The 14,871-nt window shown below is 42.1% G+C and overlaps 1 protein-coding gene across 7 annotated transcripts in view; it reads left to right on the plus strand.

The window, feature by feature from the left end:
• Positions 1 to 14,871, plus strand: part of SEMA5B (semaphorin 5B) — a 280,379-nt gene that overhangs the window by 258,730 nt on the left and 6,778 nt on the right. The window contains exon 24 of one of the 7 annotated variants that reach the window (XM_064451222.1): positions 14,725 to 14,794. The exons of the other annotated variants lie outside the window; for them this stretch is intronic. Coding sequence (XP_064307292.1) covers positions 14,725 to 14,794 — 70 coding nt within the window. The remainder of the gene's footprint in view (positions 1 to 14,724; positions 14,795 to 14,871) is intronic. 7 annotated transcript variants of the gene reach the window in all.

Below are 14,871 nucleotides of genomic sequence, written 5' to 3' on the forward strand. Positions count from 1 at the left end.
TGAGCAGATAGGACTAAGGATGCAAGAGACAATATACCGAGACAGTAGCGCATCGTCGTATTTGATCATCAGTCTCCAGGTGAAGTGTGGGATCAGAGAAGTGAGCAGTGGGATGGGTGAAGGTGCTTCATGTCACCATGGAAGGAAAAGCCTGCCTAAGGAGAAGCATTATTTGGGACATGAACACAAAACAAAAGGAAACCCTGAAGCTGCTTCCTTCTTCATGTAGCTATGTGCTGTTGACATTTTGATTCTGTTTCTGCTGATCTGGCTTAGCTTCTAACTGAAACCCAACAATAAGATCAACGGTGGGACTGTTGCCTTAGTCCAGATTCCATGGGTGTTGGGCACTGTTTCTGCGTAGGGATTTTATAATGCTGGGCACAGGACAATTCCTGATACATGGCCATGATTTGCAATGTGAATATGCATCAGAACTAAAAGCTTGCATCAAGTCATTCGAAAAGAGTCAATGTTATTTTGATGTCTTAAAGGAAAACAGTTTGAGCTGGAAAATAACAGACCAGTTTGGCAATAAGCATGTGCTGGATTCCTTGTGTTGGGCACTGCGATCCCTCAGAGGATCCTGCTGCCTATAAATGCAGTCTCAAAAAGACATTTCCTAGCAGCATAAGGCTACAGTTGCATACAGTTCAATAAGGGTGCAGCATCATAATGCGAGCCAGCATGGATCTGTGGAAAGTAAATCATGTCAAGCAAATTGGATTCCTTTTTTAAATTAAATAAATATTGATCTAGATAGGAGGGAAGCAGCAGATATATTGGGATTTTCAGAGGCTTTTAAAAAATTTTCACAGGATGTATTATTCGGCACACTTTGCATATACAGGTTAGGTAATAAATTATTAAGACAGGTAAAGAACTGGGACCTGATCCTGGAAGCTTCAAACTGCGAGAGTAAAGCTTTCATTTATGTGAGCAGTTGTGGCAAAGTCAATAGGAAGACCCAGGTGAGAAAATCTTACAGGAATAAAGAGGTGAGCAAACATATCGCCTTGTTTCTTACATAGCAAACAATGAAGAAAAGAGACAAATTTATTTTTGTGGCCAAAAGCAGGTGGTTACAGGGTTGGCTTTGTGTTAGCATTTTCTTTATGATTTATATTGTGCTGTCATATGTTGTCAGATGATGCTAAAATAGGAAGAATGGTTAAAATTTAGAAGGATGAAGTTCACAGAACGATCTTGATCAATTGGGTAAATAGATTATGAAATGCAGTATGTCTGTGCTGAATGGTGGTGCAGTGGAGTAGAAGTAATAACAAAGCCAAGCAAAGTTTAAAATAGCAGCAGATTAGTTAATGTAGTATCAGGAGGGAGTTGACCTCTTTGATAGATCCATCTCTGAATACTTGATCTAGTGTGTAGTAACAGTGAGCAGCTGTTAGAGTCTTCTTTCAAGGGACATAAAGAGCCTAGGCATTAGATCAAGTTTTGAAAAGTCTAGTTTATTTAAAGGAAAGCATTAGCTAACTGGGACTGTCTGAGTTAGGCTGGGGGAAGAAGGGACTTGGACATGAAGAGAGATAGACCAGATGGGGCTTATTTATAGCATGTTAGGAAGTGAAAGAGTTCAAGTGCATAAATCAGCAGTCATTGGACAGACCAAAACTAAATGTTTAGGAGCAAGGGGCTACTTGCTGAGAACAACTCTAAAAGTCATACACTTTCAGAGTGGTGAATGAGGCAAAGAGATTTACAGAAAGGGTAAAATCTGTTTATCAACTGAAGCCCATTTTCCCTATTCCTGTTGAATATTTCCTTATGTTCATCTTCTCTGTTGGCCCTTTGTTCTTAAACTCTTGCTTGAAAATGTCTCGCTTAATACTTCAAATTTGTCACTCCTCAGTGGTCCCTTGAAGAATATAATGTTAGTGCAATAAGAGGAAGGCTCTGTGTGCTCTGTGCTGTGTAATTACTTACAGAACTTGTGATTAGCCAGCTTTATATTTAGGAATAACTGGCAGATTTTTCTAAGGGTCAGGAGGGAGTTTTTCATGCCTTCAAGGAACATGTGTGGTTTTATTGTGATGCTACACAATTAACATTCAAATAATGGAGTAGCTAAAATTCACCTTCTGGAAAATGAGGGTTGGACTGAGCTTGGATATGGGCCCATCTGAATTTAAAATGTGTATGTACAAAAGAAAGTGAAAACACCTGAAATTCCAGATTCTAAACCCAAGTAAGTTTCTATTCAGCAGATACCAAGAAAAACGCCCCCAACATTTTTTAGGTAATGAAAGCAAAAGAATCATTGTAGGTTTGTGTGTGTGCGAAAGAGTTAATGAATCCATGATTAAGGAAATACATGGTGTGTAGACTACTTTTCAGTAACAGAAAGTGATAAGACACGGTGGCATGATGGTAGCAGAAGGCTGAGCATACGCACAAGTCTATTATTTTCCATTCTTTGATAATAATAAGCCTTCTACAACCATCTTTACTTTGTTTTCATCTTGAAATATCTCTGCTCTCCAACCAGCAGGTGAACACAGTAGAAAGTTTGGCAGTGTTACATTCAAATGTACAGCATTGAATGCAAACTCATAAATCAAGGTGAATTTTATATGAAGGCAGATCTTAATGAAGGAAGTGCTAGCTGATTTAAGCCTTGTTGGACATTTCAGCACAGCAATGCAGTAATGCAGATCAGATGTAAATATCATACATAATGGTGACCTATTGATCATTTAGCTGATGCTAACTTGCCTAGGCAGTGTTTTGCAGAAGAGTGTTTTATTTTCGCTGGCTTCTTTTTCCTTCCTGTTTTGCTTTCTCAACAATGCTGTGAGGTTTATTATTAGCTATTATTAGCTATTTTAGCCATCATGTCTTAAAAGATTTCATGCATATGCATTTACCAGCAGCATGTTGATTTTGATTTGTTATTCACAGATCGTAGGGGAGAGACCTTTTGGGTCACCTAATAAGCAGTTCATGTTTCATTAATTGGTTAAAGTTCGTACAGCACTCTGACAATATTGAAGACTGTGCAGAACAAGAGCATAATGAAATAAAAATTATCTGCTCTTCACATTTTGGCTTGATGGGTTACAGAACCACCTACAACCTTCCCAGTACTGCCACGCCGATTAGTTAATAACTGGCTATCAAAGCAGAGAGGAGTTCCTCCTTTTTAACAATTTGCTTTAGCTACTCAGTGACTTACTTATGTGAGTTACTTATTAGAGTCGTGCTGATGGAAAACCAGATGATCCTGCAGTAGAAGCAGGAGGATGTAGGGTCAAGGCTGAGCCCTTGTGAATTAGGAGCTCTTGGAACAGCCACACATGGAGAAAGGGTTTGGACTGAACTTCTTCCTATTGCTAAATCCTCTGCCAATAAAGAGAGCCAACATTTTATTCTACATGGGATTTGGACAGGCAAAGGTGCCTGCATGTTGGTCCAAATCCAAAATCCAATGGCCTTTGGATCAGACCAGATGGGATTAGTGAGAAATGTATGTTTGCAGGATGGTTATGACGATTCTGCAGATTTTCTTCTTGACTGTGCTGGACAGTCCTTCCTCTGTCCTTCCTTCCTTGAACACAGCTTTAGTCATGAGTCATGCTGTCAAACTCTTTCTGTACTGATGTCTCAAATAAGCTGAGGAAGCGCCTGAGCATTTCATCTGCTCTGGGGCATCACCACTGCTCTCACAGAAGCTAAGGGCCAAACACTGAAGTTATGCTTAAGCGAAACAGTCATTTATGTCAATGAGCGCACTTAGCGTGCGGGAAGATGAGGTGAGAACTGAGCGAGATTGCAGGATATGGCAAAGAAGAGGGAAACTAAATATCTGATGTATCACCTGATACTTGAAGTTTCTAGGAGGACATCAGAACTAACACATTACCTCCAGTAGGACTGTGAGTCCTGCACTTGCCCAGAGTTATACAGCAAATATAAATAGAGCTACCAGGAAAATGGGGGGAATATTCAGTAGATCACTGGGACACTGTATAAATTAAAAGCTACGATGAATATTTTTTAATAAAGTGAGAACAATGCTGTTGAGAATTAAATAATAGTGCATAGCAGACCTCCTCTGCGAAGGACTCTGGACACTGTGATCCACACTTCATTACTAATCCTGAATAATTCATGACAACAAAGTACCAATGTGGAGAGGTATGAAACGGAAACCAATTCTGTCTTTGGAAGAAGAATCAATCTGAATAAAACAATAGGCTGAGTGTTTGGTGTGGCTTTCAACATTGCAAAAAGAAATAAAGCTCAGGGTATAGGCAAGTGGATCCCTGTGTGGATTTTAAATGGCTTCCTCTTGGTGATGGTCGTTTTCGTTGCTGCTGAAAATCACACCTTTTTTATAGCAGGGAGACAGCCAGTGGTTCAAGTTTGAATGAGCTTTAACTACTGTCAGGTGCCCTAGAGGAATGTTTGTCTAAGTCAGCCTTGGTCTCAGAGGATGTTTGTTTCTCTCTGCCGTGGAAAACTTAGGGCTTCAGTCTCCTATTGCTTAATTTGATATGTTACTACCTCAACTAAAATTGGCTAAACCATTTCTTTGTAGTGATCACAGCACATACACTGATAGCACTGCACTATAAGCTTTTTTCTTTTCCCAGTGACCCTTTCACTGTGCATCATTCAAGTGCCAGGAAGTGGCTGTAAAGTTCAGACATAAGCCAGCAGTTGATGATACCCAGCATTGCCAATAAGTTATCAACAGAATCCCTTAAGTATTTGCCTTAGATGCATGGCATTTTAGAGAGAGATTTAGCTGATGTAATCAGCTGAAAAAAATAAATACACACACATATATATATATAAAAAAAAAGTAAATCAGATTGAAACATAAATTTCATTCCCAGTGAATTTCATGTTTAACAAAGACTATTTCCTCTGAACAAAGTGGCATTTAAGAACATTAAGTGCTTGAATGGTGGAGTACATATTTTTAGTACTTACCATGAGTATAGTATTATTTGAAAAAGAATAGTAGAGGCAGGGGGTTGTATTGGCAAAGGAGCATTGTGCCCTTTCTTGTATGATCCTGCAGTTGCAAATATCACTTCAGGGGACTCTCAATTTACATAATGCCTGCTAGGAAGGGAAAGCAAGAGAGCTTACTGATGGGGAAAAAAGGATTAAGTGGTGCGTCTCAGTCAAAATCTATTAGTGTCTTTTCTCCCCTTTATATCGTTGGGTCGAGTCAAATTGAGCAGTCAAGCATGCCTGGAGGTGTGGCTGTCCTAGGATGATTGTGCCTGGAGAGTGATGTGCATCTCTTGGAAGTGTCCTCACCCCATGGCAGCAGTGGCTCAGCGGGTTGCTGTGTGCAAGTCACAGATATCTCCATCTCATAGATACATTATTTAAGAGTGGGGGAAACTGCCAATTCAGATCTGAATGTTTCCTTGCTCCTGCTCCCTCTGGGATGCTAAGCAGCTGCTCACAATGGTCCCCCAATGGGAACTGCTCCCCACTCCATCCACTTTTCATACAAACCCTTCATTACTTCGCAGAGCTGTTGCTGCTCACCGTGGGGTGGGAATCCACATTGTTCCTTCTCCCCCACCATTTCAAGAGAGTCCATATTTGGGGATGAATTTTTGTTTTCCCCTTTAAGCCATATTGAGAAGTTTTAAGTGACGCCAGGGTAGGTGCTTTGTATTTATCATGGTTTCCTCTATTGACTCAGCCTTCTCTCCTTCTCCTTGTATGACCAGGCACATCTCTACACCTAGGTCAGGGATGTGGTCCATGCTCTGCCTTCTTACAGGCTAGGCTAGTCATCATAGATGCTCGCACTGTTGTTTCTTTGGGGTTGTATTACTGCAGCTGTGATAATCTGTGGATGCAAGCAAGACAGGTTTGTAGGCAGACAAGTTTTGTTTTGTTTTGCTTTTAATTAGATCAATGGAGTATAGCTGGAAAAAGCTGGCAGGTTTTTGAACATGTGAGCTGCTATTTCAGACCTGAAGACAGACAGGTGCATTCGAAAGTTTATCTGATTTTTTTCCAACTACACTAATTGATCTAATAATTGATATTACCTTTTTCTTGCAAGTTTTGCCTTTCCTAATGTCTCTGAAGTTGACATGTACCTGCCCCCACCCATCCACCTGTGCCGGAAGGAGGAGAATTGAATGAAGAACTGTAGGAATGGGAATAACAAAATTGCACTGCACCAACTGCTGTGTATTTGCATGACTTCCCTCTACTGGTGAGAAGAGGAATATTTCAAATATACCCTAGCCTCACCTGCTAAAACTTAATGGTTCTCCCTTGGCCCATGTGCTTGAAGTGGTTCTTACCTCCTTGTGCCTCGAAGCTCTGGCTGACAGTGTTACGTGCAGTAGCTGAACTGGGAAATCCTCTGTGCCTCCAAGATATTCAGGAGGAATTAACGATGTGTTTGCAGAAATGTTTAAAGGGAGCCATGGAAGAAGCAGGGAGCTAAAGTAAAGGGAGAGGATAATGTTAGATAAACAATAAATACCAGAAAACATATAACCTTTGTGGTACACTTGGAGGAGAGCTGCCTCACTATTCATCTGGAATAGCTCCACTAGCGAAAATATGGATTTTTAGTAGAATTATAAAGGAATCTCTCTGCATACATACAAAATAAAGATAGCTGTGTCAGTATTCAGAACTAGAGCTCGATGTCCAGAACGTGTCTGGCAGCTCTGAGAGAGGACGACCAAAATACCTGAGCTGGTTTTTTCCTGAACCACGACCAACCTGTCCTAAAGAGCAATTGAGACCTCAGAGCTGCTCAGGATGTGCTGGCTGCTGCCACCACACACGCTGCACAGGCTGCAGCAACACTACATCTGTTGCCACCTTTCCCTGGTGCACCATTTATATATGTGCAATAGGTTTGGTGTAGGGAAAGCAGGAGTAACTCTGCCTGCATTCCCCTATAGCTAGGGGAATCCTCATTAAGTCAGCTCTAACATTGTCCTGACATTTGGCACAAAGCATGTGAATAAAGGAAGGAACTGAAAAACTGCGGATGAAGGAATCTAGATGGACTGTATCGGAGAGTCTGTGAGAACCAGCTAATGAACAACTCCAATTACCTTTATAAATATTGTAGATCTTGGGCAAACCCCAGTGCCATGAAATGCAAAGGTAATACAAAAGCGTTTGTAAGAAAGCAGGCCAATTTCCTCCCAGATAATTGAGTCACTGTTAAGCTACTGAAGTCCAAGGCACTAAAGGCACACAAGCAGCTCCAGTAAATCTGTGTGCCAGTTCTATTTGGGGATAAGAGAAACTATCTGTAACCATACAGACCCACAATCGACAGAGTACACCTGGACCATACCCATTCAGCTAAGCATATCAATGGGGTGTTAAATCCTGCTTGGTCTTTAAAGTCTGGCATAGTCGGAGCCATACTAGAGGGTGAAATCAGGAGAAACAAATGGGATTGACTCGACTGTGCTTTCAGTTACAATGATGGAAGCTCATTGAAACAAATCTGTGTCAGTGTTAATATGCAGGCAAATCTGAATTAATATTTGAGAGGCAACATGTCACATACCCTGATGAAATGAAAGGTAGCTGGGCTGAACTGACAGCTCAGCTGGGACCTAATGCTGAGCAGGAGGAAATCAAACATGATCACTTTTTGCACAGAGTTGCAGCATTAGAGGATGAAGGGAAAGCATGAGACTGAGCTGCATAAGGGCAGATTCTTAGCTGGTTAAAAGTCTAGCTGCACTGGTCCATACACCTAAAGAAAAGAGGATGATACTGGTGTCTTAAATAATCTTGTGATGTACAGGTAGAAATTGGCTTGGACAGGAATGCTGCTGCAGACATTGAAACCTGGCTAATGGATGGTGAACATCAGGCAATCGTTAATGGAAACATACGGGGCTATGGGGAGGAGTTGTGTGGGGCACTGCAAGCAGTAATGCAAGGTTTGGCTTTATTTAATACTTCGTTAATGAGCTTGGAGAGGGTGCAGTCAGTGTGTTAATTAAACTAACAGAAGATATTAAACTGGGAGGTGTGTCAAAAACCAGGCATTGCTATAGAAATAATGGAAAATGACCTGGGGAGATTATAAATATAGAGAGGAAATAACAAGGTGAGATGCAACTTGGGGAGAAAGCAAAGCAATCTTGAGGAAAATAATCAAAAAGCAGCTATTTAAGGGGTGGGAGATACTTGGAAAGCAATAAGACTCTGAGAGACTGAACGGAGTTAGCAGATGGCAAATTAGGCTGGTTTTTACCTTTATTTCTATATTTACTACTTTTTTTTTTTTCTTTCTTTTTTTTTGCACCACTGCAGTTTTACCTTTGCAATTCTCAGTCTAAATGTAGTGCTGTGGGCTGGCACCGGGCTGCATGACTTGCGTTGGTAATCACCAGAATAAGCAGCTCTGGGGCCATCTGAAAACTCCGGGCTGCTTGTTCCAGTGTAACCGCAAAGAGGCAGTGAGAACTGCCTTCCCCAGACAGACCTACAGCCAGTCACTGCAGCCTTACTAGTTGCCATCAGTGGAAGCCCAGTCTAGTCCAGTTGCTCTAGATGATCATCTGCACCCAATGCAGATTACTAAACTTAGTTTTAGAAGGCAGTGATTATACCTCTGGTGAGTTAGCCTGAGTACTAGAGTATGCATGAGGGCAGGTGCTATAGCTCAACTCATGAGCCCCTGTAGTAACACTATAGCGTGTGTGAGGGACCCAGGAGGGGCTTACACTGAAGCATAGCAGTGCAGCAAGGAGACAGTTTACACCTTCCCACACAGCTGAGATCATGTCTGCTATATCCTGTGCACCAGCTATATTGGGAAGCAGCTTCGGGCAGCCCTGAATTCCTCTTTTGTGTCTGGACGCCACGTCATGGATTTTGCCACCACCAAATTACTGGCAAGCCAAGGATAAATAGCAAGCTTTAGGCTAGACACCTGCACTTGCCAGTGGGAAGATTTCCGCCAACTCCTCAGACTTCAGTTTCCAGTTCAGAAAAAGACTTAAACCTGGATTTAGCTCTAAGCAGGGACTCACTTCAGTTTGCCTTACTATTACGTAGAGTTTGTTTTGTCATCTTACTCATCTGCTTAAAGTCAGAGATGTGCCAAAACATCTTTCTGACAATGGTCCTTTATGTTGCCAACCCTGAAGGTTTTTATAAATTTAAAATGGCAGTGGTATAACCTCACTCCCTCCTAAGTATGTTAAAATAGCTATTTTCAAACAGCTATAGAAAACTGTAGCTATTAGTTTCCTTATAATTGAATGTTACTTCCATTGTCAACCCAAGCACATCTACAGATGCTGCTGTCATTTGGGGGTTGTTTAATTTATTTACCAATAACAGTGAACAAAGAATTTCCAGTCTGAAAATATGGTAAGCTTCCATCCAAAAAGAACATGCAATCATAAGTTTAGTGAGTTTAGTGTCCCAGTGGGATTTTTTTTTTAATCTCTTTTTGAGAGGAAAAAACCTTCTTGTAAAGACAATAGGTTCCTCATCTGTACATCGACACTTTGCTGTAAATCCTGCAAACAGCCTTACTGAATTCATCAGAAAGAACTCAATACATAAACCCTGGCCACTGCTGCCTTTGACTTCAGTGTAGGCAGAGCTCAAGAGATTTTATAAAAGCATCAGGTGAGATACTTTGTTTAGTGTAAGACACTGAGCAAATTTTTAAGCTAGGAAAGAAGAATCATTAAAGACTTCTTAGCTTGCAGTAAATACACAGGTCTCATGAGGTCTTTCTGGCAACTTTCCATCTTTCCAGGGTCATTGGTAATGCATAGCTCGAGAGGCACAGCAGTGTTGTGGCATCCGGTGGATCAGAAGAAAGGGAGCATGTGGGTGGGCCAGACGACATTTATTTTCCTGGTGTCAATTATTACCAAAAGAAGTTATTTTAGTTGTACGGTTTATTTTGTTGAAATGTAATTATTGTGCTAATTACTTCCAAATTTACTGGTTAATTATAATTCTGAGATCTCCGCCTTGGTACTTCCAGAGATGTACAAGCTGTGGGAAATGTTTCATAATATTAATATATTTCCACAACCCAAAGTCATTTGGCTAGTGTTACTAGAACACAGAAAGTAACATCCTTTAACAAAAATGCATGGCTAGCTCCATAAAACAGCTGATCTGCATCGAAAAGGCATTTTCCTCAATCTGATTTCACTGCAAGAAACAAATAACTGAAAAGGAGCACAAAAGCAGCTAAATGTTGGATCTTGGCTTCCTTACATCATTGCACAATTCCTGCCATTTTCCTGGGGGATGAAGGGGCGTAATGGCCAGCCCACTGTTGCTACAGGAAGTCTGTTGGATGCTGTTCCCAGGAAAATTGGAAGTGCTACTTTAATTCTTTTAGGTCTAATTGTGCAACTGAGTTCAGTGGGAATTTGTCTGTGACTTCTGCAGAGGCAGGATATAGGATGCACATGGACTTCGTCTGGATGTTGCTAAGAAGAATGGTTTGACTACAAAGTTGCTGTCTGCTACCAGGACCCTAATTTTAGACCTTTGCCTGTGTCCACAGTGGATGACCAGGGTTAGCCGTGGTTGGAGTCGTTACCCTTGGTTCCTTAGTGCCTGCGCTGACTTCGTGACAAAGGAAAGGGGAAGCTTTTCTTTGTAGTGCACTGGGACGTTCAACATTACAAACAAACTTGCAAGATTGAAACTTTCAACTATGCAGTCAGTCCTGGCTCAGACGACACATCTCTGATGAGACATGCCCATTGCAAAGGTGCACGCTGTGTGGCACAGCCTCTGCAGAGGTTAAAGTGGTGATAACTTAACCATAAATGCTAGATGGAGTGGTTTGAAGCTGCTCAGGAAGGTTACCCAACTTCTTCTTTCTTCTTTTTACCTTTTTAAAAAGGAAAGTGTCATGGGTGGGAGGTGGAAGGGCTGAAATTACACCTGTCAACAGAGAAATAGTGGAGAAACTGTGAGGCTGGGGAAAACTGTCCTTGCTCACTGGCTTCACAGGGACTGTAGTGCTGCGTAGCTGGTGAAGATTAACCTACAAAACTCTTGGGAAGCTTGCTGACTCTTCCCCCACATCACCCCCAAAATAGAAAAGAAGATCTGGAGCTTGAAGAGAATGCTGAGCTGCAGAAAGCTGAGTGCTTTCTGCGTGAGAAGATTAAGAAAATCTTGCCATTGCATGTCACGCTGTAGGAACTACTTTATGGCCCTTATTTTGGTATTAATTGTATGTGTATCAGATGCTTTTAGAAGCATCGTTTTCACTTTAGCTTCTCAAAAACTCATGGAATTCCTTTTAGTCGGGGGTGAGGAGATGTTTATCCCCTTTATAAATCAAATTTTGAAATTTTTGTGACTATTGAAAATTGAAGCATTTGATCTGCTTATGTGTGTAAGAAATGTTTATACAGCTTGTACATGCAGCTGTAGGATGGGAGTAGTACTGAAAGTCCCATACTGTTATGCACGAAGATGTTTTGATACATCTGGGAGAACATAAGCAAGTAGGTCAGTGGATTATGACTTAATGATTTGGAGCAGAGGCAGAATTTGGGGGAGTAGTGGCAAGGCATTGCTGGAGAAAAAGTAACAAATGGAAAATCTGAATGATGACTTAGGCTAAAAATATCAATGGAGAAAGCTGAACAAAATTAAATGTATGCATATGGCAGCCACTTCTTGGCCACTCTAATACTGGGGACTTGACTCAGAGGTGGCTGAGGTGAAGAGGCACTCCTGGGAGTTGGGCTGTGAGCAAGGGTCTGTTCTGTGTTAGTTTTTGTGATCGCCTGTAGTTGTGCTATGGTGACAACTCTTTGCTTTTCCCATTGGGACTGATAAATATTGGTGGGAACATCTATGGGCGCAGCAGGCTGTTTTCATCCTCACAATAACTCCAGTGAGTTCAAGTTGTCAGGAGGCTCTGACCTTGACGGCATAACCCATATAGCGTTGGGGGAATAGCTTCCAAAGGGAAAGTCATTGGACATCTCTGTACAGTCACAGCGAAGAATTGCAGGACAAGAGTAAGGGTTAAAGCTCTGCATAAAACCAGCACAGGAGCCTACCCAGAGAGATGCAACTGTGCACCTCTTCTCCTGCAGTGCATGCATGAGTATGTATGTATACATCTCTAAAATTCACTGCTGCCTAATTTCCCTTCTTCAAAATATCAACCAATTTCTAGTGACAAGGAACCTAATAATCTATTTATTAAAATAAGACAGACAATAAGTTTGTGGGGGGAAATGTTAAGACAGTGCACATTGATCGTGCTGATTTAGGACTGTACTGCCATCGCAGCATTTCTGGAGACAAATTCTTTGCAGCTAATTGCATTATAAATTCTGCTAAACCATTTTCATAAGGTATTTTCCTAAGATATAAGCCCTCCAAAGAAAATAAAAGAGCAAAGGAGCAGTTGTGGGGTTTTTTTCCTAATTAAATGTTATATGAAGGTAAGACAAGAGAGAGGAAAAAAAATGCAGATTGTCTTAATTAAATGTTAAGCCTGCTGTAAGGGGCTAGTTTTAGACACCATTGGACATGTTGAAACTCATGCAGGTTTTCCAACTGAAAGCCAAAGAAGTGGAGTCCTAAGGTCTTTTTTCTCATATCAAGACGGTCCTGAGCCATCCCAGGTCAGGATTTTGACATCACCAAATTTCAGAGTTGGTAATCCGGGCATGTCATGAATCTTAACCATCCTGAAAAGTGACTCAGATGAGGCCAGGATGCTGGACCGCCTTCAAGAGAGCCGAGGGAGTGAGGCAGTGGGAATCAGCCTCTTCCTCCTGCTGTGGTGGGCTGTGGCTGTGGGGTTACACTGCCTGCAGTCAGTATTCTGGGATAGAGACACTGATAGGAGATGGCAGCCATTGTGTACAGTTGGTATGGACACCTGTGGTGCTCGCCAGAGAGCAGTTCCCCCAAATACTCAGTGGTAGTACTTAGCAAAGTGAATTTCTACAAGGGATCGCAATCATTTTTATCAAGCTGGGTCAGAAGACACTGAAGCAGCGAGCAGGTTAATTGGATTTCCCAAGGAAGCATAGCAAGCAGCAGAGGACTGAGCCTGGCTTCCTTGTTTCCCAGCCTCCAGCACAAAGCAGCAGACTGTTGCTTACACTATTTTATTTCTTTGGGTGACTGGGAGCAAAGCATGATATTTCTTTTCTTCCTTCCATATTGAAGGGCAAAAACTCTCGTTCTTTGGAAATATTTGTCACTTTGAGCATGCCTATACAAATTATCCCCTTGGTTCCTAGAAATGACGTGCTGTGAGCTCATTTTAGAGAGTCCAGGCAGGGAAAGAACATAGTCAGACCAGGATGAGGCTGTCTCTCCTCTGGGTTTCATGTATGAGATGTTTCAGATGGTGCCTATTTCCAGAAAAGTCATTCAGTAGTTCAGCAATTGGGAAATTTCTTTGCCAGTGTACTTTTGCCATAGGAAAGCCTTTCCTCCTAATGTCTTATGTGAAACTGGGAGTTGCAGCTCCCAGGGTAGCTGTAGCTGTCAGCTTGCTATTGGATTTGAAGAAAGCATTTTCTTTTCTTCCTCCTCCTCTCCCCCTCCTCATGCAGTAAAATTACTCAATTACAAAGAAATTGGGAGATAAAAGTACTGCCTGTGGTCTTGCCTTTGAGTCCTGGGATAGCTCTGGTCATTTCAGCAGTCTCAGCTGGGATGTGGCTAAGCCCTGGCTGTGCCGTGGGCATGTGCACAGAGCAAGCGCCCACTCACCTAACTGTAGCTTCCTAAAAGTCAGGCACCCACTCTCAGTAGGTTGCCCTGCTGCTGCTGTGGCTGGTGAGGGACAGGGGCTCCCCCAAAAGGCAATTTTCATCCTTACCTGCCTACATGCAGAAAGGAGGCTTGTCCCTGGCTTGCTGACCGAGCCCCAATGCCTGAACTTTAGGTGGCTGAAGTTAGATGGGTGGAGTAAGGCTACCGGAGCTGGCTATTTCATGAGCTTGAGCATTAGTTAATTAATTTCCATCTTGCCCTGAGCTGGGTCAGGTATGAGCTGTTTGTCTCAAGGGGCAACTGAGGTAAAGTAGTTCCCCCAGGATCATCGGGTTGTGGCAGAACAGCCATTAGGTCCCAGGACTAGCCGCCTCATTAGACCTCTCCATCTCTCTGTGCCAGACAGGCAGGAGAGATGCTCATGCCCTCTTTGAATGTGCTGTACCGTGATCATGAGGGTGCTATAGCAAACTTGCCTAGTGTTGACTCCCAAATCAAAGGAGTGAGTTCCCTGCATGACAACTATTAGATTTGCACGTGGGAGCAACATAGGCCAGAGATACATATAAAAACTTTAAGCCAGAGATTGAAAAAAAAAAACCGTCATAAATGTTCCTCAGGCAAATTCATAGAGATCAGATGACTATAAAGATGGAGAAAGTTCCATAGAATTATTGCATTGTCCCTCCAAGACGGCATTTCATCCTTTTGCACAGGTGATGGCTGGCATAGCAATGGGCTGTAACCTGGGGGGAGGGGGGCGCCTGCTTGCTGGTGGGAAGAATAATAGTAATTCATGCAAAAAGCAAAGAAGGGGGGGAAGAGGGGAGGGAGAAAAGCCCCATCTCTAAATTTTTATGGTAAAAGGGGCGTTTGTGGTTCTCATTTTTTATGTTGTTGTTGCCAACAATTGTTACGTGGTTGTTAAATTTTTTTTTAAGTCATTTTAGTTTTTCCAAAAGTGACCATGATTTGTTACTTATACTGTAGCTTACAGAAGTGACACACTTAATATCGGGGGGTCCAAACCTGGATATCTACCAATGGAGATGGAGATCAGGTAAATGCACACCTGCTCTTCCAAAGAGAAAAAAGCTGCCATTTGGCAACTGGTTTGAGAGGGAGCTGCAGGCTATA

Source organism: Phalacrocorax carbo, chromosome 5, assembly GCF_963921805.1.
Source record: "Phalacrocorax carbo chromosome 5, bPhaCar2.1, whole genome shotgun sequence".
In the NCBI taxonomy this organism is placed as follows: Eukaryota; Metazoa; Chordata; class Aves; order Suliformes; family Phalacrocoracidae; genus Phalacrocorax; species Phalacrocorax carbo.